The following is a 23,950-nucleotide window of genomic DNA, read 5'->3' as shown; positions in this document are numbered from 1 at the left end:
TAGAAATAGTATCGATATAACCGGGACTATCGATATATCCGATATCGATATAACGAGACTTTACTGTATATATATATATATATATATATATATATATATATATATATATATATATATATATATATATATATATATATATATATATATATATATATAAGATATAGATCTTATAAAGATAAATTAATGCCCTGTCATATTTGCTTTCATAAAATAGAGCACTTTTCGTGAACAAAAATCTTAAAAATCATTCAGCCATAAAAGCGATGCTAACATTGCTCGTTGATGTAACTTGTTTTTTCGGGTTACAGCGCTTTTGAGGCAGAAAGCTAAAGTTAGTTTCAGTGTGAAAGATGTGACGTTTTTCTTAATGCGATGGGAGCGGAGAGCTGCTTTGTGTGTGGACCTCTGAGGCGACCATCGTGGTGACATCGTCTGCCTCCTTGGAGAGGGGACGAGCAGTTGAACTGAACTGGTTGTCTGAAGGTGATCCAGCAGAAACAGACATGATATACAGTATATATATATAATGTGTGAATCTAATCTCGTATAAGCATCAGTTATTGTCCAAATCCTTGTTTACCTGGCAAACACATGATCAAGGGCTCCTCCCAACGGCCGTCGGGTAGGCAGTTGATGATGGGGTTCAGCTTCTGCATGAAGCCCGGGTGGCAGCGGTAGCGTACCTTAGTGTAGGTCTCATAGTGTGTCCGCGTCTTACCAAACGGCATGGCATTTGCAACAACAGGAGGCTCCCCACAGGATGCTGAAGGAGAACATGCATGAGCAGTAAAAAGCAGTTCTATTTGTGTCGATATATTTCCTCAAACTTGCTCATTAAAAAGCATATTTCTGATTTGGTATTTTATTTTTCTACCATTTATTCGCCACCCGTATAAATGTTAAAATATAGCTATTTCTTTAATTAAATAATTGGTTAGTTTTTTTTGTATTCCAAAAAATACCTTGAATTTTACATTAAGTAAATATTTAATACACTTAATTATTTAATTCATGATTTATGCAATTCAATATTTTTTACCCGTATTTATATTTTTTCATTTAAATTAAATAATCTGTACATTGAATATTTTTTGGTAAAAGCACTCACAAAGGCCCTTCTTGCATGTGAAGGAAAGGTGGTAGTTGCAGGGCACGTCGCTCCAGCGCCCGCCGTCGTGCCAAACCATAGCGCCACAGTCCTCGCCGGACAAGAAGTAACTGTCGGGCTGTCCTTTGTGCCAGTTGTCGTAAATCTGAGACAGAAAAAACATTCATGTCACGGTTCTTACAGGAAAGTGTCAATAGATGAAAATATCCTCACCAGAAGGTTCCCGTCAGACCAGCGAAAGTCTCCCTCGATGGTTTTGTCATTCAGTCCGATCCACTGATATTCTCTGTATTTATCTAAGGTCAAAATAAAGGAAATTTGGATGACAAAATGTGTTATAGTATCATCCGATAACGCTATGAGAAATTCTTGGACATTGTTTTTTAGCAAACAATTGTGAAGCTAATATGATCAGAATAACATGTGTAGTATGTTTGGATTAACAACGAGTGAGCATTACCACGTTACCAAGTTCACAACGTTACTGAAACTCAGTGGCGGTCCGTGCATTTCACACCTGGCCTTCAGTGAAGTCCTACTTAGTCCGACTTGAACAAATATCCCTCGTAATACCATAATTTATGACACAACGGCTGGAGATATCATTTACAAAAGCACACGCACGCAGTACTGGGCGTGGCATTACCTTAATCGTCTACAACACAGCCTATTTTCCGGAGCAATTACACATCAATAAATCTGCATCAGCAATTAGAACTTGTCACTATACGTGATACTGCAAACACAGGGAATTTAAAATCATTTGTCCACAAAGTTTTATTAAGTCCACCAAGAATATGCAATCTTTAACAAGATTTTACGCGAAATTACAAAATGTCAGTTTAATATAAGAAAAACAACAAGACGTTCACAAAACGAACTATTTGTTGAAAATAAAAGTAAACAAATCTTTTTCATTTGTTCTTGAGAATAGGCTTACCTACATACGACAGCGAGTTGTCCTCTCCTTCAGCCATTGTGGGTTAAAAAAGCGAGTAGATATACTCGGTTTTTCTGCAAAAGTTTCCGGGTCTGATCTGTTGTAGCTTGGTTGATTTGCATAGCACTGCCTCCGCTGAGGGCTGAGGTGAAGTGAGTATCCAATCACAGGACGCGTACATGTCATGTTCAACGCGAGGCCCTCTAGCTGGCCTTACTGTGCCAACTCGTGATCTGATTGGCTATCGCAACTATATATCAACTACATGTGCCCATTCATGTGCAGCGCACAGACGCCCTCACTGTTGATTCTGAAGGCGTCGGTCAGATTTCATACAGCCTGGCGACACAAGATAGCTGAATTCTAATTGGATTAAAAACTCTGACCTAAAACTACAACACTGAAAGGAGCATAACCAAATGGATATAACATTAAGGAAACAGTATGTAGAATAATTATATATATATTTTTAGAAAAAATACTTTTTTAATGAAATTGACTTTTATTATAATTATGATAATGATTTCTGATTATCTTAGGCCAGCAGAGAAGGCCTTGCTGGCTCTGACGGCCCACCACTCCTGAAACTCAATCAAATGCTAACATATGACCAGTTTCAATGCACCAAAAGGTCTTCAAAAGGAGAATTGACTGACTAAATCTGAGCACTCCATGGTGACAGTTCAGTCAGCAGAACGTCAGATACAATCTCAGCTTCCTGGGGTACAGACCAAACACCAACCACATCCATGTTACATTAAAGACTGATGTTGTGTCTCATCAACAACACTTCCAAAACAAAGTCGTCACTTTGGAGGCCACAAAGCGTGAAACGAAGGAATGTGCAAGTGGAAGATGAGTCAAACCGATTTCCAGGTAGAATATCTCTCTCCAGATAGACAAAAGCTTTTGGTGTCCATTAAACAATGGAACAGATCTACTACATCAAACTCTATGTCAGAGATGTGGGAAGGCATGTTTCATCTATCTCTTTCACTTACATAACTTACATTTGTGTCTCCAAAGCTATTTTCATGTAGCAACATGAATTTCATAGGTCTGTTGATCACGAGTACAGCATGACAAAGTCTCAAGAAGCTATTTCTCAAAAAACAGAAGTCTGACATTATGGTTTGAAATATCCAAGTCCCAAAGGAACTTCCCCGAAAAGATGCAGTCAGCTGTTTCTGTTTGATGCGGCCATTTTAAATTATACCTCCTAAATGCCTCTCTTCACAAAAGGATTTATCCATTACCGTTGATGTGGTGTTGCTCCTCAGGGGTCATGATGGATATGAGGTGTCCCCCCATGGTCCGACAGTGTTGTTCTGCCCCCTCCCAGCTTTGGCGCGTGGTTACATGACGATAACAGAAGTTTTGGAACTTATCCCAACCGGCCTCACACGCCTTTAAATCTGTAGGGTGAGAAGCAATGCGGGTAAGACGTTCACATTCAGGCGGGGAGGACTTTCTTACCTGACTGACAGTAGGCGCCGCCATAACCGGGCAGGCATATGCACTTGGGCGTGTCGCCATCGAGACATGTGCCGCCATTCAAGCACGGACTCTCCCCGCATAGGTCTGGAAAGAACATTTCCTTGGTATAGCTTATTCGCTAGGTTTTATGTGTTCTGTTGCAGTTGAACAAAAACACTGCAATTTTGTGATCATTGAGTGTCTCAAATCCCAAGGATCTGGATTTTAGGAACTTTACCACTAGAGAGCATTGTTAAATCGTGCATAGAATGGTATGCATCCACGAAATGAGGGATATTCTGCTTGGGTGGTCATAGAAAATAAATTCAGTACAGTGTTAGTTCAGCATTTTTGCAAAATCAATATATTTATTTTTTACTTAGTATTTGTATTTGTATTGTCATTTAATTGATAACATACTGTATGTTACCTTGGATGACTTTCGGTTTGGCTGTTGGCTCTTCCCTGTCCACAGTCGGATTGGTTACGTTCTCCATAGTTTGGTCTTTCAGGTGACACCCAGAACATTTTGGAGTAGAGACTATATCAGCACCAGTCTCCGCTTGTTCTCCGTCTGGTCTTTGAGTTGTGCGAGTAGCTTCATTCCATTCAACAGGAAGTGGATTGTTGGCCTTCATGTGGAATCCAGACTCCTGCATTGGGGAGGAAATAGTCTCCGATGGAGGAGGTGTCTGGGATGAGTGTCGTGTTCCGGTGAGTCTGTCAGATTTGAGGCAGATTCCGGTTTGGCTTCTGGACTTTCTCCCAACCAGTCACTGGATGCTTTGACGGGGGTTTCAGTTTTAGCTTTGTCTCCATTTATATCTGTGGTATGTTGAACTGCTTCCGGGTGTCCCATTCTGTCTGAAATGAAGGTATGTGTGGCGCTCAATGGAGTCCCAGAGGCTAAAGTCAAGGAAGGGGAGTACGGTCAAAACTGATGTCAGTAACTGAGAACCTCAACAGTCTGGAACACAGGTGCCCCAGGTGTGATGGACGCCACACCAGAAACCTTTACTTGTCCAGATAACCAATAATGGTAACTTGTTTTTCTGTATAAGCATTGTTGCTGAGAAAAGTTTTCCATCTGTGTTGCACTGAGTCATCAAACCTCTGACACTTATCAACTGCTCATTAAAGGAGAATAATATAATCTTCTTTTCCTTTCGGCTTTTCCCTTCAAGGGGTCGTCGCCACAGCAAATCAGTGTCCTCCATCTTTAGAGGTTTGATCCGCGTGTTTGTTTTGGCCAAACTTTTACATCGGATGCCCTTCCTGACACAACCCTCTGTATTTATCCGGGCTTGGGACCGGCACAAGAAGACATATGTCCCTTTGTGGCTGCAGAACAAGCAACATTACACATGTGTGTGTGCGTAATCGGAACAGAATAATATAATGTTGTGCGAAAATACTGGTCTAGTACAGCGATTCACACGTTCCAGAGATGGTGGACTCTATGCGACATAAGTGTGAAGCAGTTTGAATGACTTACTTGAATGCAAAACTGGCTCGGTGGAGGTGATTGCGTTGGTTTCCGTAGTAACCAAAGTGTCGGTCATTAGGATCGCCTCCCCAGATTGTGGGTGGTCTTCAAATGTTTTGTTGTTCTCCAAAGTGGACGACAGTGTAGGGAAGGATCTTTTTTCTGCAATGTGTGATGAGGTCAAATCCACGTTTAAGGTATTAGCATCAGCGGTAAGAGTGTTCTGATGTTCGTCCGAGGGGCTGCTGAGGTCATCTGATCTAAATGCTGCCTTTGTCAGGAAAAGCTCAGGTGCCAACTGGGGATCAAGTGACGTCCAGGACTTGGTATTCAGTGGGTCTTCGGAGACAGAATGGACTGTTTGAGCCTCCTGATTACCGGTGTTTTTTTCTCCTGTGGAGAGAAGAAAGATGACATACTTTGGCTCAGAGGCGCGAAGAGATAGTGCAGATGAAGTGTAGAGGTCATCTGAAGAGAAGACTTTGGAGGAAAAATGGACATTGTCTTAATCACACTTGGAGATAACACTTATTATTTTGTGCCAAGTGGCAGTCGTCATGAATAACTGGAAAGTCAAATTTTGATGACTCTTCTTTCATACTTCTAAAGCAGTAGACATCTTGGCGGCTGTGAGCGTCGAGTAAATCCGTCTTATTTCCTGGTTCCCCCCCACATCGCATCCCAGTAGTGGCCATGGGGTAGCGCACTGTGCTATCCTTCAGCCACCCAGAGCCACAGTGACTCAGTCCATCGTTCCGGGCTGCGTATAGTTGGCCGAGGGTCGCGAGCTCGGCACCTTCACTCAGGCAGTATGCTTTGGCCTCCTCAAAGGTAAAACCATTGGGGGCTGAGTCATGGAACACCTCACCTAGTGGATATGGATTTGTAGAAATGTTTGTCATGAAAACATATTTTAATTTTAATGTGAAAAGTATCCAATCGAAAAAGACCTGTGGTGTGGCCCATAAAGCAGTAGACATCAAAGAGCTGCTCAGGTTCCAAAGTTCCCAAGGTCCTCACTCCTGGAAGTTCTTCAATGATGCCCAAGCAGTCTTCTCTTGGCTTCTGTACTGCATACCTGACAAGAAGGACTGGTGTCAAATTGGTTTCCAAGTGATTTCCAACTGGTTTGAATATATTTTAAACTGATTTTAAGATTTTTCCAAATCACACAGATTTTGACCTCCAAATGCGTGTGCACAGATTCAACATTTTTCTACAGATTAAAAAATGATTTGAAATTGGTTTGACAGGGATTTTAAAATAATTTCAGATGGATTCTTTTACTTGATTTCAAATTGATATTGCACCAACTTTAAATTGATTAATTTAACCAATTTTTAAATTGGTTAAATTACTTTTGATTTGGTTTGTCAAAGATTTCACACTGACGTTTGAAATTGAATTCAATTGCTTCTCCGACGAAAGTTTAATGCATAATTTACAGTGGTTTTGAAATGGTTCAAACCGAATTTTTAACTGATTTTAAACAGGTTTCAAACTGTTTTAGAGTGGATTTGCCTCCTACTTACCGAACTGAGCGGTCAGAGAGCCAGCCTGGGTTGCAATGCTCATACCCGCTGTGGTAGGCTGCCTCAAGCTGCTCCGGCATCGCCATCTGCGCCCCAATCTCCACACAAGCCTCGAGGGCCCGCTCAAAGGTGAAGGAATGGGGACTTTTTGACAGATCCCCGCGATTGAACACCAGACCTGCGTATTGGATGACCCAGTTATTCTGAATACTTCTGTTTGTTTCATAGTGTGATTATTTTATCCTGTATTGCACCTTTGACTTGGACCTGCGTGACATCATGACCGTGGTCGGATCCCTGCTGCACAATGCACCGGTACTCCCCGGCGTCACTGTGCCTTAGCCCCTCCAGCCGCAGCGTCAGGTTAGCGGGGGAGATGTTGTAACGTGGCAGCGATGCTCGGCCCTCATAGACCTCGCTCACCTGCACGCTGTCACCCCGGGCCACCAAAATCTCTGTCTCCTTGTTGTCATTGTGGCTGACAAAGCTCCACTTGACGCGAAGCAGAGAAAGGGCGGCACGCCGGCCGTTGGTGGCCAGTCCGGGTGGTGGAGGGGCCAGGGACACAAGACATGTCAATGTCAATGTAGCACCCAGCTCACCTGTAATTTTTGGGCCGGACGTGATGGTCACATGTAGGAGGTTTGGATCATCTGCAAGAAAAGAACACCTTTGTAGATGTGGACAAAAGATATTTGTCTTTATTTTTTATTTTACAAAAAGGGTGATGATCATGAATATGTGGTGAAAGGATACGAGACTAATAAAGGCAAATCCAAAATCCAAATCCAAAGGATGATGCAACAGTACATTGTCAACGCATAACCAAGTGTGTGGTGACCGTATGTGCTGTGTTTATTTGTGTCTGTCCATTTTTTTCATCTATCTATGTGGATTATTTGTTGTTCATTTTCCCATTATGCATTGTGGCATTTCATCATGGACCGTTGATTACATTACTGCACCATGTTTTATATATATATATATATATATATATATATATATATATATATATATATATTATATATATATATATATATATATATATATATATATATACAGTAAAGTCTCGTTATATCGATATTCAAGGGAGTCCGAAAAAATATCGATATAACCGGGACTATCGATATATCCGATATCGATATAACGAGACTTTACTGTATATAAATATATATATATATATATATATATATATATATATATATATATATATATATATATATATATATATATATATATATATTGTGTCTGTAGTGACTGAGCGTGATGTATGTTGCCTTCTTTTTGACTGGTGATTGATGCCTTCCCTGTCATGTCATTATACTGGACCTGGATTGGGATGGGTGGTCGAGGACAATGGGAGAAGAAGGAGAGTCAGGGCGGCCAACATGTTGGAAAGATGCGCCTGTCTAAAGACAAAAAAAAAAGATTGCAAACATTTTTATTAAAATGTTATTTTCATGTCAGACAATATTTTATACTTTTCCTGACATGTATTTATGATATAATAGTTGGACTCATAAATATGAACATGGTGGCGCCGGACCCAGCTATGATAGGTCCCTATTCTCAGGTTGGGGGGGCAGAGGACCCCTCCCTGTGGCCCCACCGATTGTTCCTACATTCCTGACTAACGACTGGCCTATTACCCCCACTCCCACCGGTATCACCTCATCAGCATAACGACCCTCATCAGCATTACGAAAGTTGCCTAACCTGTTTTGCCTAAGCAGGCTATTGTATGAACGATCCAAATTGAACCTCACCCCACCAGACCGGTTTAATGAAGGATTTTGTTGTTTTATAAGAATCGCTTCTTTTACCCCCCTTTCAAACCATCTATGTTCTTTCGCTAAGATTTTAACCTCATTGTCGTCAAATGAGTGGTTGCTAGCTTTTAGCAACCACTCATTTGACGACAATGAGGTTAATTTCTTAGTCGTCTCATAATAATGTATAAAGTACTAAAAAGGTATCGATGAGAAGGTTTCTTCAGCCGTCATCTGTACAAATGTGAAGGTTTCGGACGTCTCATTGTCGTCAAATGAGTGGTTGCTAGCTTTTAGCAACCACTCATTTGACGACAATGAGGTTAAAATCTTAGCTAGCTTTTAGCAACCAGTCAGTTGACGACAATGAGGTTAAAATCTTAGCGAAAGAATATAGATGGTTTGAAAGGGGGGTAAAAGAAGCGATTCTTATAAAACAACAAAATCCTTCATTAAACCGGTCTGGTGGGGTGAGGTTCAATTTGGATCGTTCATACAATAGCCTGCTTAGGCAAAACAGGTTAGGCAACTTTCGTAATGCTGATGAGGGTCGTTATGCTGATGAGGTGATACCGGTGGGAGTGGGGGTAATAGGCCAGTCGTTAGTCAGGAATGTAGGAACAATCGGTGGGGCCACAGGTAGGGGTCCTCTGCCCCCCCAACCTGAGAGTAGGGACCTATCATAGCTGGGTCCGGCGCCACCATGGCTGGACATTAGGGATATATAAATAGGGCCGATACGACCAGTCAGACTTTAGTTCGCTGACGAAGCCTCTTGGATAGGAGGCGAAACGTCCGAAACCTTCACATTTGTACAGATGACGGCTGAAGAAACCTTCTCATCGATACCTTTTTAGTACTTTATACATTATTTTATGCATGAAATTGCACATTAAAATGCTGACCAACACATAAAAAGCAATGTATATCTCAGAAAATGTTAAGCAAAATGGCAAAGACACAAATAACAAACATAAATGTAACCCAGGCTAATCGTACGTTTGCGTTATCGTAATCTTCCGTACGAAAGATTACGCTAACAAGAACGTGTAAAAATTAAAAAAAAGAATAAAGAAAAGAATTATGAATAGGATTTTTTACCTTTGTGCTGGTCAGCAGAAGGCGGAGGTGGGAGGTGGATCGTCGATTTCGCCATCCTGCATTCCCTAGCCAGATCAGACACTCGCACACCTCCTTCATATTTTGCTATTATTTCTTTCTTAAATGCAATAGTTCTATGCACTACTTTTCTAGCTGAATGACTTCTTCGCCCGCTTTGAGGCAGACAACAGCACTCAAGCACAGAAGACCCCACCACCTCCCGGCGACCAGGTGCTGACACTGTCCCAGGACAGCGTGAGGCGATCGACGAAGAGAGCGATTTACACCCGTACGCCGCTCAGCATCCCACCCTCGCGTACGCACTCATGGGTCGTACCGGCGTTCGAACTCTGATTTTTGTTCAAACTACGAAGCAAGAATTTCTCGAAATTTTTGTTCGGACTCCGATTTGTTCGAACTGTGTGTCGTTCGAAAACCGAGGTTCCACTGTATATCCACAAATACGTGTGTGTGCGTGTGCGTGCGTGTGTATGTGTGTGTGCGTGTGTGTGTGTGTGTGTGTTTGTGTGTGTGTGTTTGTGTGTGTGTGTGCGTGTGTGTGTGTATGTGTGTGTGTGTGTGTGTGTGTGTGCGCGTGCGTGTGTGTGTGTGTGTGTGTGCGCGTGTGTGTGTGTGTGTGTGTGTGTGTGTGTGTGTGTGTGTGTGTGTGTGTGTGTGTGTGTGTGTGTGTGTGTGTGTGTGTGTGTGTGTGTGTGTGTGTGCGATTTTTGGGAAGATCCAGATCATTTGGTGGCAGTCATGCGCCTATCAAATGATTGAGATCCAGAAAAGAAAAGACGATACAGTAAATCCAAAAATGTATATATATATATATATATATATATATATATATATATATATATATATATATATATATATATCGCTAAATTTGACTTTTGTAAATCACGTCACATTTGCTTTTTGATGGAACAAAGCGTGCAAAAAGAGGCCGAATGGTCGCGCGGAGGTTGCATCCAGGCAACATGGAGGCACACACAAACATCACAACAGACTCAATAGCCTTTTTTGTTTTTGTCAGAGAAAAGAGTAACATTAAGAGGCCAATCACACGTTGCCAGGAACTGTTGTGAAGACGAAGGTGGGGGGGCGGCGGGATGGGGTTCACATACCCCATCCCGCCTTCACTTGTACAATTAAGAATTACAACCTGTGATTTGGAATAGGATTGTGTTACAGTTTAGGAGCCATCTAGATAACTCGCTAACCGAATTAGCATGTGTGAAAGTTAGCCAGTCTTTGAATTTTGAGTGAATGGCCAACATTTTGTTAAAATGTAAGTACAAGTAAATAAAAAAAGCATGGTAACATTATAAAGTAAAATTCATTTTCACCCAAGCCATTGTCGAGGGGATTTTAAAAAAAATGCAGTTTTAGCCCATCATATCCTTTAAACCTTTTATTGTCTTTTATCCTTCAAATGTCAACATTGCCAGCACACCAAGAATAACATGACAATGGCTTTCTGTTGTAGTACAGACATTTTGAGGACCAGCAACCATTCATCTATGATATTTTGTATGGGAAAGGGAAAAAAATAAAAGATTTTCCCCGCAACTAGTCTGTCCGACTGGTTGGAAATCATCATTCTGTGTTTATAACTTTCCACTTTTATACTAATGTGAAGATTAATCATGTCTATAAAATAACCATGTATGTTAGTGCACACTTTTTCCAGCAATTGAATCAGTGGCAATGAACTTTTGATTTGAGGGGATATATTGAAAAATATATTTTTCATGATAAGTTAATGAACCAATTTAGTTTACAAGATAACATAAACGAACATTAATGAATCACTCCTCATATTGTGACAATGGCACCATATATACCGCTCAAATACAACATCTAAATATGAAGTATCTTAAGTATTAATGTATTATCATATATCATTGTTTTTCGACTTCTTTCATTCCTTTCATAACTTTGCTGCTGTGAAATGTACATGTCTCCACTGAAAGACTAATAAAGGTAAATCGAATCCAATCACCTAAAAGACTACTTACTTCATTCTTTTCAGGTGCAGCTCCGGATCCAGTCAAAGAAATTTGGGGAGACTGGTTCTGTCCATCCAGACAGCTCCGGTGAAAGGAGATAAAGGAGAGGTAGGGCGGGGGGTTGTGCGGGGGCTGCACAACCAGGACCAGTCAAACTCCTCACTCGTACCACATTACTCCTTCCCTGCCTGTCTGGAAAAATGCCACCACTGCTTCTCTCATGGAAACACACATTGAGGTCAACTAATCTGTTTGAAAACTTCAAAGTCTCCAAGTATTGACAAAAGTGGAAAAAGTGGAGTTTTTTTCAAAAGTATTTGGGAGGAAGTTAAAAATGTCCAGAATAAAAATTTGAGAAGAATTTGGTCATGTGGAAAAAGTACTACTATGGTGAACTGAAAAAGTCAGTGAGACACCTATCAATGTTCGTAATTAGGAAAACTGCGGTGTTGGTACATCTATTTCGTGAAAAGAATAAATTATTCAGTTAGAACAAAAATAATGTAATAAATGCAGAAAGTCAAAAGGGATTTTTAATCAGACCAAGTGGCCCACAATGTGGTAACATAAAAATGACGACATTTATTGGATTGGATTGGATTGGATTTGCCTTTATTAGTCTCGCAGTGGAGAAATTTACATTTCACAGCAGCAAAGTTATGAAAGAAATGAAAGTAGAAAAGCAAAATACATGAGCTGCTGGAAAGGCAGCCACTCTCGCGGCGCCGTCTAGAAGTCAAAAGAACAAAACATTGGCAGTCTTAGGCGACAAAAAGTCAACCAACACCACGACATGTTTTGTCCAGATGGTTCCTCGCTGTGAAAAACCTGAATGACAATGTGCAACATGAATAAATTCCTGCTTGAGGCTAATAAAAAGAGAATTAGCGCTCATGGTTGGGCACTGCCTGTGGCTCTCAATAAATTCACCCAGCAGGAATCCATATTACTATGTATATTGAATACAAGTGTTCCAGTGAATGCAGCAAGCTCGTAATCTGCTTTACTTTCCTCATGTGGAGGAAATCATCAACTAAATGTGTAAAAAGGTTGAATCAGGATATTTAAAAATAGAAAACAGTTTCACAATTTGCTCTTGAGACATTTCACTAATAAAATTCATACAGTTTATGTATACCAGGACAGGGTATAGATTTTTCTACTCACATTTTTTTAGCATAGCATAGCATGACATACAGAATAATTGGGTTCAGAGCCTGGACATATATCCAAGTAAAAATAGGACATGACAAATTTGTGTCTAATACCTTTGCAAGAAAGATTGTTCAAATTGAGCTCTGCCATATTGAGAAAACCGCATACCAATAGACGGAGTAAAGTAAGACCTCAACTTACGAACCTAATTGGTTCCCAGACAGAGTGTGTAAGGCGAAAAGTGTGTATCTCCAAAAAAATTCCCACAGGAAACCATTAAAATGGAAATAATCCGTTCCCGGGTTTCCATAAAATATACTTTTCAACTAAATAAGCCTTAAAACTACACACAACACACCTTATTCTATGTATAATAAATGTGCTATTGTATTGTAATGAAATACACTGCATTGTATCAAAGTCGCTTTATTTACATTTGTGATGGTCATTGATGGCTTGATGGAATGGCGTTGGAGGTCGAAGGTCAAAGGGAATTGCTGTTTGGAAAGAGAGGCACATTACATGAGGACTGTAATTAAAGTAATAAACTGTAATGTAAAATAAAGTTTTATTTACCTTTTTGATGGTCGTTGATGGCTTATGGAAGGAGAGTCGCCTTCCATAAGGACTGGTTGTAACTTAACCTCTGGTGTGGCTTCTCTTCTTTGGAGACTCCTCATCATTTTTGCTGATTAAAAACCTCTTATAATTGACACCTGTTGCTTTCTGACTTGTAAGGTCTTACGAAGCTGAGGCATCACATTATCGTTCATCATGTTGATGATTGTCATAGCCACAGTCTTTTCTGGATGGAACTGTTCGGTAAAAGCCTGCACATCATTCCACTATGCCAACATTGCCTTTATGAGCTCACTTGATGCTGAAGCCATCTCCTCCTCGCCCTCAGATGTTCTCGAATGATCCGTTGCTGGCTTTAAAATCCTCAATAAGCGCCAAACTTCCAGGTTGGCGCATGGCGATATCGGCGTGAATTAGCCGTGCTTTCTCGCATAAAATAGCTTTACTCACGCTGTCGCCGGATAGCTGCTTTTCATGAATCCAAATTAACAGAAGTTTTTCAACTTCTTCAATTGCCCGAGACTGTCGCTTTGAGAGCACGGAAACACCTTTTGCAACAGACGCACCTTTGATGGCTTCTCTGTTCCGGAGAATGGGAGCAAAGGTTGACTTAGCATAGCCGTGCACGGCCACTAAATCACAGAAACGCACACCTCGTTCGTGTTTTTCAATTATCTCCTACTTCTTAGCGACAGTGATTTTATTTTGTGTCTTCTTGGGCTGAACACGAGTCTGTGGTAGTTTTTTCGGTCCCATCATAGTAAAATTATCAGCAAAAAGCTCCAAGGAGACGATCGACGTGTGCATTCAATGAGAGGGGGTGTGGAAAGTAGCGCCGGCTGGAGCCCTGTTCGGTCGTGTTCTTCCGCCGAAGATTACTCCACCAGCCGTGGTGGGTGTGTATCATGAAAATAGTGCGTATTATAAGGTTTAATGTTCATAAATTTGACGTTCGTAAAACGAAAAGTTCATAAGATAAGGTGTTTGTAAGTTGAGGTCTCACTGTACTTTAATTCTATATTACCTGCATTTAGTTACACTATAGTATACATTGGTTCACTTTTCATGCGAATCAAACCTCTGAAGATGTAAGACACCACCTGCTTTTGCGACCCTTGAAGGGAAAAGTTGAAAGGAAAAGAAGTTCACTTCTCTTTTTTTTCATACAGTTTAAAATGTTGAAGTGAGTTAAAACAAAACCACAGTGTTAATTATTTGACATAATAGACTAAATTACAATCAAAACAGTCACACTCATAAATAAATTCTGTAAATTTCTCCACTGTGAGACTAATAAAGGCATATCCAATCCATTCCATAAACATAAAAATCATCACCACTATACCTCTTCGTCATCATCACGATAGGATGAAGAACAAGAAAAAATATTAACAATTTTGAATTGCCTTATCCTTATGGATTTTTTTTTCGACATGACAAACAACTGTGATCTACAAAAGATGCATCTACAGTATTCGTGCTCAGTCACACATTGGTCCATTTGATTCTTTTTCTTTAATAAAAACACGATATCAGATGGAAGGCGGCACTGCCTTCCTTGTGAGTTCACAAGTTATACATATTGAGCACCGAAATCAAATTGGCAGCGGTGAAAGTAGTATGTGACCTGTAGAATGAGCCAATCGGCTGCTACGACTTATTTGCCAACGCTAACTTCTTCTCCCACTCGTCCTCTACCAGTTTGTAGAGCTCCATAGTGGCCCGTGCGTCTTCTAACGACGAGTGGCCGCCAGACCCCATCTGAAGGCGCAAGGTATCGGCATTGTGATGAGTCAATTATTTTTGTTTTGTTTTTTTTTAAATCATTTGATTGATTAAGTGAGATTATGACCTGGATGTCACGATTGAAAATGGCCTTGGTGAGCCTCTTGAGTGAAGCGCACACCTTCTCCTCAAAGCCAGCCCGCCGGTTAAGCAGCGGGATGCGTGACGTGTCCCGCGTCAAAGCAGCCGGGTGTGAGTATTGCAGGACTTGGAAGTCATTGTGGACAGCGTGGCCAATCACTACCTTGCCCGCCAGAAGCTTCAGGATCTTGGATTGAGAAATGTGTAAAAGCACTATAAACATGACACAACAGTTGGTATGGCTATTATACGGGTGCATATTGTTTACATGACGGGAATACCAATTGAATATAAATTATGTAGGGTCCTGAGGTGTGCAAAATCTGATTAATTGCAAAACCTGGTGAAGAGGCATTAAAGGACAACCGACACTATTTTTTTGTTTCCTAACTGACATCAGAAAAACGTTTTATTGCATCTAAAACACCCAAAACTGGTGGCTGATATTTTTACTCAAATGCAAAACACCAATAAACATAACTTAAAGTGTCCCAAAACTGCCACAAAATGAGCTCAGAACTGGGGATTTTCAGAAAGTCCCACCCGCAGTTCGTGAAATCATGCCAGGACGTCTTGCCTTGCTCCAGAATCAAAACAATGGCTTCAGAGAGTTCAGATTCGGAGAATATGCTTTCTTGTTACTCATCCAGTTATGAATATGATTCAAATAGTTAAGAGTAAAAATGCAGAAATGCGAAATAGTGAAGAGGAAAGCATTAAGGTTTGCAATCGATTAAAGAAGACCTTCCGTATCAATTCGAGCTGTCTGGACTCCAATGTAGCGTCCCAGAAAATGCACAAGATGGCGCACAAGCTCTGTTGGAAATGGGCTGATTTGTCTGCTGAGGATTTTGTGTCCACTTTTTTATGGTGTTACTGCAATTGGTTTTCTTGGTGCGACACACGTTTCACCATAGCGTTATGTGTTTTTCCATCTAATTTCGCCATCAACACGGATCAACACGATGTTTTCAGACCAAACAAAGTACCCAAAATGCATTGTGTGTCGCTTTCTCAGTCAGGGACATTCCTGACGTGACGTCACTTCAGGCATCGTCATCAACTCGAAAACAACACTTCCTGAATATTCAGCATGAGTCTTAAAACGTAAAATAAAGCCATATGCGGTGGAATCTTTGTAAAATGCGCTCAGTAGAAGTCATTTGAAGTGATTTCACAAATTATGGACACAACTTATCCGGAGGTGTCGGTTGTCCGTTAAGCTGTTATGCTGAAAGCAAATGAAAAAAAAAGTATTGTTGAGGAAATGGCATATCACTCACCTCCTTCCTGGCCTGGGAGTAGGGTGTGGCTTTCCTGAGGTCCTTGGGGCGTATGCCACTCCATTTTGTGCGATAGTTGGTGACAGGAACCGAGGGTTTAATGAACTTGTCATACACCACGTCGCCCTCATAGGACACGATGCTGCAACGTCCTAGCTGGCTGACACTTCCTTTGGGACCTGTGCCCACCATCTCGCAGTCCACGGCAAGGTACTTGCTTGGTAAGCCGGCTGGTTGGCATTTGATCACCGAAATTGGTTTCAAGTTTTTATTAGACGCTTTGGCGTGGGCGTGCATGGTGGTCAAAGGCTGCTTCTGGTGTGACGAAGGCTTATTGGAACTCCCTGCATCAAGTAAAATCTGGTTTGGCGTGGCATTATGACAGGATGGATGTTGTGCGGAAGTGATGCGTTGTTTTGACGTTTGTGTGAGCTTCTTCTTTTTCCATTTCTTGAATTTCAGCACCCTGTTGTGTTGTTCCGTCTTTTTTTGATGCATCCTGTTTGCTGTCTTTGCTCCAGATGAGGGTGAGTCTCCAGACAGGCACACATTGAGCTTGATGTTTGACATCTTGACCGTTATTTGGTCAGCTCATTTACACTCCAGCTGAAAAGATTTTAGAGGATATGAGCGGTGACAAAAAGAAGTGTAAACCATTTATTTAAGATTTCATGCAAGCTATACTCCCATAGAATATTACAGTTTCAACATTCGTCAATTTAGTGTAGGAACTACATTCGTCAATTGAGTAGTGCAATGCCAACAAGAAAAACTGTGTTGAGGAGTCGTCATGCTTCATTTTCGAAAAGCCGATGTTTTTTTCTGTCGTCTGATGGACGATTTGTTGGAAGTGATTTGAGAGCTGTTTATTTTGACAAAAGTAATGCTTTTCCACTATTGGTTGCTATGTACAGGCGATTATGAACCATTTATGGGGGTGTCATAACTAGTCCAGTAGTTCATGAGACAGAGACAGTGAAGGCAATCTGACTAACGTGTCCCTAAAATGGGTCAATATCACCAGATTAGAAATACAAGACTGTAAAAATCAATTTGAGACCCCGAATTGTTTTACATTTTATTTTCCAACTTTTATGATTTAAATTAGGAAAATCGATAAATAAGTATCCGTTATAGGTACATTTGTCAACACTGCTGTTTGACATCAATGTAAGCATGGCGATGCTAGCTAATGCTAACGGACGTACAACTACTACTCTAATTTATGGAATATCAATCGTTACATGCGACGCATAGTTAACACCGGATAACAGGCTATAACACGTTTTGCACATTGATAAAACATCTCAGTTCGATCGTGTATAAAGGAAAGAAGACAAAATAGACCTGTGGTATACTGTGGAAACTGGCGTTTTGTACAAATCATAAATATCTACTTCCGGGTTGTGCTGCCTTCAGGAAAAAATAATTTCACAAAATTAAACATTTATTCATACATAAGTACTATTTGACAAACTTAATGATGTCGTTTAATCGTTAATAAATGAGAGTGAAGTACTTTTTTAATCATAACTTATGTTAGTTATATACTTGGTCCACTTTGTGTTGTGTCTTAAATTGTATTTCTTTAATTTCCCGGAGGACTTTGAACGCGCCGGTGTTCAATAGTAAACTCAGCAAGGCAAATCGCCACTAAAAACAACTCCGCGTGAATGTCGTCACCGCGATTTGATAAACAACACTATACAATTCAAAAATGTTGATGAATACTTTACGAGACGACTGGGTTCACGCACTAGACATTTTAACTCGCGTTTAATCCAAGAATGGCCCGTGTGTGTTGTTAGCTTTCGCTAGCTTCGTATTTATGTTGAGTGAAGCGACAAAATGTGGGTCAGTTCAAATCTTTGTCTTTCCGCACAGGAACAGAAAGACCTCGCCAAAAGAATCACTTCATTTCTCTCACAGTATACATACTTGTCAGAGTCATACATTATTGTGAGTAATACATTATTTGTCTGATATAATTTCACTATTCAAAGCTCTCCTTTATCTCTTCTCACCGGCTTCATGTTGTTTTTAATCAAAGGAGTTCTTCACTGAAGATTTGTGGCACAAATTGCCTGCCAGCTGGCAGTCTGTTTTGCAGCATTTGTCCTATTATCAGATAGCAGAGCTGCTGCTGTTAGATGCGGGCCATGGACACAGGAGGTAGACCCATACTGTATATGTCATCCATCCTTGGAACACAAGGCAGAATATTTAAAATAGCTAAACAGAGAATTAAGGGATTTGTTCATTGCCTGTTTTCAGAGATAATTAAGAGTGTTGGCAGTGGCTGTTTTTCATTCGACAGGATCACCCAATTAAAATAGGCCAACTTAAGCATAAAAACCTAAATAAGTATTTTAAAACAGTTGGAAAATGTGATCTTTTGTCCTTAAAAGTAAAATACAGTTGTTGTTCATAAATGTAGTTCAAATTTTTTTGGGGACATTACGGTTACATTATGCACAGTTTAAAGAATTAAGTAGTTTTATCACCAGTAACCTTCCATCCCTCACAATCACTGTACTAATAGATACACGTCTCATTCAGGTATTCAAGCGTGTGGCCTCTGTCCCTCTTGGCGTTCCGAGCTACCGCTCACTCCCTTGCCTTTCCCAGAAGTTCCCGACGGTCACAAACCTGCCCGGACGCTCAGGCCAAACCCGAAGAATTTCGTGAGAACCTGAACCAGAGCTCGCTGTTGGCACATGCCTTCCGCAAGCACGTCAAGCCCAAGAAGCAGCATGAGATCCGCAAGCTAGGCACGGTACTCGAGAACTGCGTTTTTTTATTTGTATTTACATTGTAAAGGACACTTTATAGTGTTGATTTTCAGCAGGAGTTTAATTGTGATAAAAAGTGCTTTATTCATATTCTTTTATTGCATTTCAGTTGGTGAAAAAACTGTGTGACCAGACTGAGTGCAAACAAGTCGTGGATGTTGGTTCTGGGCAGGTAGTGTGACATAATAAAATCAATACTGTATGTAATCAACCATTCTTCCTGTAATCAACCATTCTTCCTCTCTCCGGCAAAAGGGTCACCTGACTCGCTTTCTGTCGTTCGGGATTGGCTTGTCGGTGACGGCCATCGAGGCCGATCCTGCCCTTGTTGTCATGGCAACTAAATTTGATGCACAGCTGCTGTGTGACTTGGACAAAGCGAGGCAGAAAAAAAAGGTAATTTAGAATTTAAAATGCCACGCTGACCAGGGTCCGACATTAAGCCATAAAGCTCAAATAGGGCCACTATGAACTAAGTTGTGGTGGCCATGTTTGTGCTGATTCTGGCCCCATACATAAATAGTCATTATATTAATTGATAAGTTATACTGATTGTTTAATATTTAGAGTAGTACTATAGTATTATTACTACTGCTATATTTTTTCCAGCTTTGAGAAAATTGCTTCTGGGGTGTTTTCTACATGTAATTTTTTGGGGTGTGGCATAAAATATTCTGTCTGAAATTAACGATAATAAGATGCTGTGTTCGTATAAAATAAAATATTTGGGGTGTGGTATAAAATATTCTGTCTGAAATTAATGATAATAAAATAAAATATTTAGCGCAAACAATATATATGTTTTCATCGAAGGTGTGTGGTGTGCCGACAAGGTGCTATACTGACACAGAGATATAATGCCGCACCCTAATGACCAACCTAAATAACACATTCATTCAATTGAAATTAACTATGAATATTTTTTTTTCAAATCGAATTAAAATCTGAATGAGTAATACTGCTAATAATAATAGCACCTTTCATTTATAACCGCCTTTCAAAACTCTGAAGGACACTTTACAGTCACAGGATATTTCTTTCTGCGGGTGAGCAGCAGCAGCCACATGCGCCAGCGTTCACTCAACCCGGGAGTAAATAGTGATCACCAAAAATGAAATAAATTGTCAAACCTTACCATTTAATTTACTTCTAATTAGGATTTAGACTTCTCATCAAGTAACCTGCCATATTAACTCATTCGCTGCCATTCCAAAATTTATTTGGTAATTGAAAAATGTGACATGGAGCACCATTCCTGAATTTGTTGGGGTTTTGATTTTTCTTGGGGGAATGACGATAAAGCGCAAGTCAGACCTCTGGCAATGTTTTTCCCTTCCACAAGGGGGCAGTGTTTGCCTTTTGTCCATGTTAACGCTTTGTTACAGCTTCAACTGTTGTTAAAGCGCTTTACATCAATATGTACTGTATTTATTGTATTGTATTTTGTACACCCACCCCCATTTCAATCTCAGATAACTCCATACCCTTACAACTTGGGAATTAACTCTTTGTTTCTGTTGAAAGAAGATAGTCTAAGGTTTCTAACGCTGTATTGAATGTTTATGTCGCCCTAAAACTCAATATTCTGTGTGTCCTGCAATTTGAGTGAAAATGACAATAACCCTGGCACGGGAGCATACACATTGTTTTCACATCGTCTGGCAGTGAATGAGTTAAATGCTCTATCCTTCTTTGTTCGAATTTAAAGTTCTCCTCTGAGGCATCATCATCACAGGCGTGTCCTCGCCATGTGGTAGGTTGGGTGGACCCAAAGGCATCATGGGAGGTCTTCATGCAGCAGCTGAGCAAGGACCCGACTGATGGCGAGGATTCGCTTGCTCCTTGTAAAAAGCGACCCTGGTCCCCTGAACACAGCGCAGATGAAGCTGTCCTCGAGGGAGATGTTCAAGGGGACATGGTCCTCACTAGTCTGCATGCGTGCGGCGACCTCAGCACCACCCTCCTCCGCCATTTTGTCAAATGTCCTCACATACGTGCCATCACGTCTGTATCATGCTGCTACATGAAGCTCACCACCAAAGAACAGCCCTCCCCTCCAGGCATGCTCAGACCCCCCAATATGTCAAAGTTAGACCCCGAAGTCTGTGTCCGGGATGTTGGCTACCCGATGAGCGATTACGTGCGAGGGCTACCGGGACACCAGCTGTCCTACAAGGCGCGGGAGGCGGCCTGTCATGCAATGGAGGACTATGTGGTGAGGCTGCGTGAAGAAAGTGCGCTGCTCAGGACGCATTGCTACCGTGCTGCACTGGAGGTCTTCATCACGGACTGCAGACCCGATCTGCGCAGGGCGGGAATACAGACAATCAAGAAAGCCCACTTGTTGACCTTCAATGAGTGAGTCAACCAAACATTTGCTACACACCCAACATCCATGCATCTATGATTTGAACCACTTACCCTCACGGGTGGCATGGGTGTGCTGGAGCCTATCCCATCAATAAATATCACACGCAAATAATTTTTTATTTAACCCATTCTCTCCCATTCACAAATTTATTTGGGAATTGAAAATATGAAATGAAGCGCCATTCCCAAATTTGTTGTTTTGGTTTTTCTTGCGGGGGTGCCGATGAAGCGCTGGTAAGACCTCTGTCAATATTTTTTCCCTTCCGCGAGGGGGCAGTATTTCCCTTTTTTCCATGTTAGCGCCTTGGTCCAGCTTCAGATGTTGTTAAAGAGCTATATAAATCAATATGTATGTATTGTAATGTACAGTAAAGTCTCGTTATATCGATATCGGTTATATTGATAATACTGCTTATTACGATACTATTTTCATTTCCTGTGCACATTTCTCGTCTTTTTATGTATAAATAGTACCATTTAGTACGATTCATGGTTATTACGATAATCCGGTTACTACGGTGCTCTTTTTCATCTCCCGCCGGCCATTTTGCTATGTTTATATCGGTACAAAAGCAGTTTGAAGGTGAATCGATATTTCCTTAGGGGTTTCTACGCAGTACCACCATTATCGAAATCTGTATCGGTCGTGCTTCGTCACGTGACCAGCTCCCATGTCTTGCGCAGTGTAGCAGACGCCATTTTCTACCAGCTTCCGTGTTTTGAACTGTCATACGAGTGCACAATAAATTATAATAATTATTATATGCAAACTCCACACAGGAAGGCCGAGAGCTGGAATTGAACTCTGCGCCTCTTCACGGTGACTTGAACTTGCTGAGCAGTGGCCACCGTGCCACCCTGAATTTCATGAACTCATTAACTGCCAGACTTGCAAAAATGTGTCCACTCCAGTGCCAACGTTTTTGTCATTGTCACTCGAATTCCAGGACTCACAGAATATTGAGTTTTAGGACCACATACACATTCAATACAGCGTTATAAATCTCTTCTTTCTTTAGACTCTCTTCTTTCATTAGAAAAAAAGAGTTAATTCCTAAGTTATATGGGTCTGGAGTAATATGATTTCCAAGTGGGGGCGGCTGTACAAAAGGCAAATGCTGCCCCGTAATGGGAGGGAAAACCATTGCCAGAGGTATGACCAGCGCTTTATACACAAGAAAAAAAAATAAAAAATTCGGGAATGGCGCTCCACGTCATACAGTAAAGTCTCGTTATATCGATATCCAAGGGAGTCCGAAAAATATCGATATAACCGGGACTATCGATATATCCGACCATGTTTGCATGTAATTTTCTCCGTGCGTGCACAGAAATAGTATCGATATAACCGGGACTATCGATATATCCGATATCGATATAACGAGACTTTACTGTATTTTCAATTCCCGAAAAAAATTGTGAATGCAGTGAATTACAGGTAGTTAAAAAAATTGGAAAATGATGATTATACAGAACAATCTTTTTAATTAACATAAATGTTGATTTAACTGAAATAAAGAGCTTAAATATAATTCAGATAGTGAAGAAAAAAAACACTTGAAATCCCTTCATGTTTTTTCCATCAGGTATGCCCGCTTAGGTCTGGCCCGGGTGGGCCTGCCCCCTTCCTTGCCAATGGACAAGGCGCGCTTGGATGCAATGCTAACACAGCAGGGCCGGGTGGTGGTTTTCTTCAGCCTGGCGCTTTTGCTGGCGCCCGTGGTGGAGACGCTGGTGCTGTTGGACCGCATCATCTACCTGCAGGAGAACGGTGAGCTGCAGCAGGCAAACGCTCCTGTTGTTGACAATCAAGTTCCCACTAATGGTTCTGTCTCCACAGGGTTGCACAGTCAGTTGGTTCCTCTTTTCGACCCACATTTTTCACCGAGGAATTTTGTGCTGGTGGCTCGGAAGACTCCGGAATAAAAGTTTTCAGCACATTGCACAGGATGAGGACTTTCTCCTCACGTTTTTGGAGGTTTTGAAACAATGTCATACTCTAGGCTTTGTTTTTTATTTTTGTTTTTTAATGTCGCAATGGATGTCAATAAATCACAAAGATTGGAAACTTCTCTTTGTGATTTATTTCAAAGCTTCATGACTGATCTCAAACTGAATACCAAAAAATGTGGTTTGATCGTTAAACTAGACAGACTTCTTCTTTTCCTTTCGGCTTTTCCCTTCAAGGGGTCGCCACAGCGAATCAGTGTCCTCCATCTTCAGAGGTATGATCCGCATGTTTGTTTTGGCCAAGCTTTTACGTCGGATGCCCTTCCTGATACAACCCTCTGTATTTATCCGGGCTGGGGACCGGCACAATTCATGTAGTTTTTATCTTAAACATGGCTGCTGTCGTGCAACCAAAAAAATTAAACAACTGGGCTCGTGAATCTATTATTTGTTTTGCATTCATTGGTGAAAACCACCTTTAACCCCCCAATACAAACATCAGTGCGCGCAATACTACGTAGATGTTGC

At 41.0% G+C, this 23,950-nt stretch overlaps 3 protein-coding genes across 4 annotated transcripts; 1 reads left to right on the top strand and 2 right to left on the bottom strand.

The window, feature by feature from the left end:
- Positions 1-152: 152 nt before the first annotated feature.
- bcan (brevican) lies at positions 153-12,842 on the bottom strand. The gene is given in 15 exon segments (XM_088999737.1): positions 153-477; positions 581-763; positions 1,109-1,253; positions 1,322-1,404; positions 3,305-3,463; positions 3,525-3,629; positions 3,955-4,218; positions 4,221-4,430; positions 5,020-5,403; positions 5,612-5,878; positions 5,961-6,088; positions 6,543-6,720; positions 6,797-7,195; positions 7,872-7,951; positions 11,437-12,842. Coding segments are annotated over 15 exon segments (2,703 nt in total). The 5' UTR covers positions 11,442-12,842; the 3' UTR covers positions 153-364.
- Positions 12,843-14,657: 1,815 nt separating this feature from the next.
- On the bottom strand, positions 14,658-17,714 carry isg20l2 (interferon stimulated exonuclease gene 20-like 2). Its single transcript, XM_088999741.1, has 4 exons — positions 17,658-17,714; positions 16,311-16,916; positions 15,014-15,214; positions 14,658-14,922 (listed from the first exon to the last, which is right to left on the bottom strand). The coding sequence occupies exons 2-4, from the start codon at positions 16,878-16,880 to the stop codon at positions 14,812-14,814; spliced, it is 882 nt and encodes a 293-aa protein (XP_088855867.1). The 5' UTR covers positions 16,881-16,916; positions 17,658-17,714; the 3' UTR covers positions 14,658-14,811.
- A 195-nt stretch (positions 17,715-17,909) lies between these two features.
- Positions 17,910-23,820, top strand: mettl25b (methyltransferase like 25B). Of its 2 annotated transcripts, none has more exons than XM_088999740.1 (8): positions 17,910-18,269; positions 18,361-18,482; positions 18,939-19,086; positions 19,212-19,274; positions 19,358-19,498; positions 20,811-21,460; positions 23,059-23,243; positions 23,313-23,820. In XM_088999740.1, the coding sequence occupies exons 1-8, from the start codon at positions 18,159-18,161 to the stop codon at positions 23,396-23,398; spliced, it is 1,506 nt and encodes a 501-aa protein (XP_088855866.1). In that variant the 5' UTR covers positions 17,910-18,158; the 3' UTR covers positions 23,399-23,820. The 2 variants fall into 2 exon arrangements, with proteins under 2 accessions (XP_088855866.1, XP_088855865.1); XM_088999739.1 differs by having other exon boundaries at positions 17,912-18,269; positions 18,870-19,086.
- The last annotated feature ends 130 nt before the right edge of the window (positions 23,821-23,950 follow it).

Source organism: Hippocampus bargibanti, linkage group LG06 (genome assembly GCF_051943395.1).
Source record: "Hippocampus bargibanti isolate YZ-2025 linkage group LG06, ASM5194339v1, whole genome shotgun sequence".
Classification (NCBI taxonomy): Eukaryota; Metazoa; Chordata; class Actinopteri; order Syngnathiformes; family Syngnathidae; genus Hippocampus; species Hippocampus bargibanti.
This window is presented reverse-complemented; position numbering and strand designations above follow the sequence as displayed.

What these genes read in the sequence shown, in the direction of transcription:
- isg20l2 (XM_088999741.1), bottom strand. Translation starts at nt 16,880, where the DNA reads ATGTCAAACATCAAGCTCAATGTGTGCCTGTCTGGAGACTCACCCTCA. An exon ending in ACTCCCAGGCCAGGAAGGAG is followed by an intron (nt 15,215 to 16,310) that starts GTGAGTGATATG and finishes TCTCAATCCAAG; the next exon opens with ATCCTGAAGCTTCTGGCGGG. An exon ending in TTTTCAATCGTGACATCCAG is followed by an intron (nt 14,923 to 15,013) that starts GTCATAATCTCA and finishes TTGCGCCTTCAG; the next exon opens with ATGGGGTCTGGCGGCCACTC.
- mettl25b (XM_088999739.1), top strand. Translation starts at nt 18,159, where the DNA reads ATGTGGGTCAGTTCAAATCTTTGTCTTTCCGCACAGGAACAGAAAGAC. An exon ending in TGTCAGAGTCATACATTATT is followed by an intron (nt 18,270 to 18,360) that starts GTGAGTAATACA and finishes TTTTAATCAAAG; the next exon opens with GAGTTCTTCACTGAAGATTT. An exon ending in CACTTGTTGACCTTCAATGA is followed by an intron (nt 21,461 to 23,058) that starts GTGAGTCAACCA and finishes TTTTTCCATCAG; the next exon opens with GTATGCCCGCTTAGGTCTGG.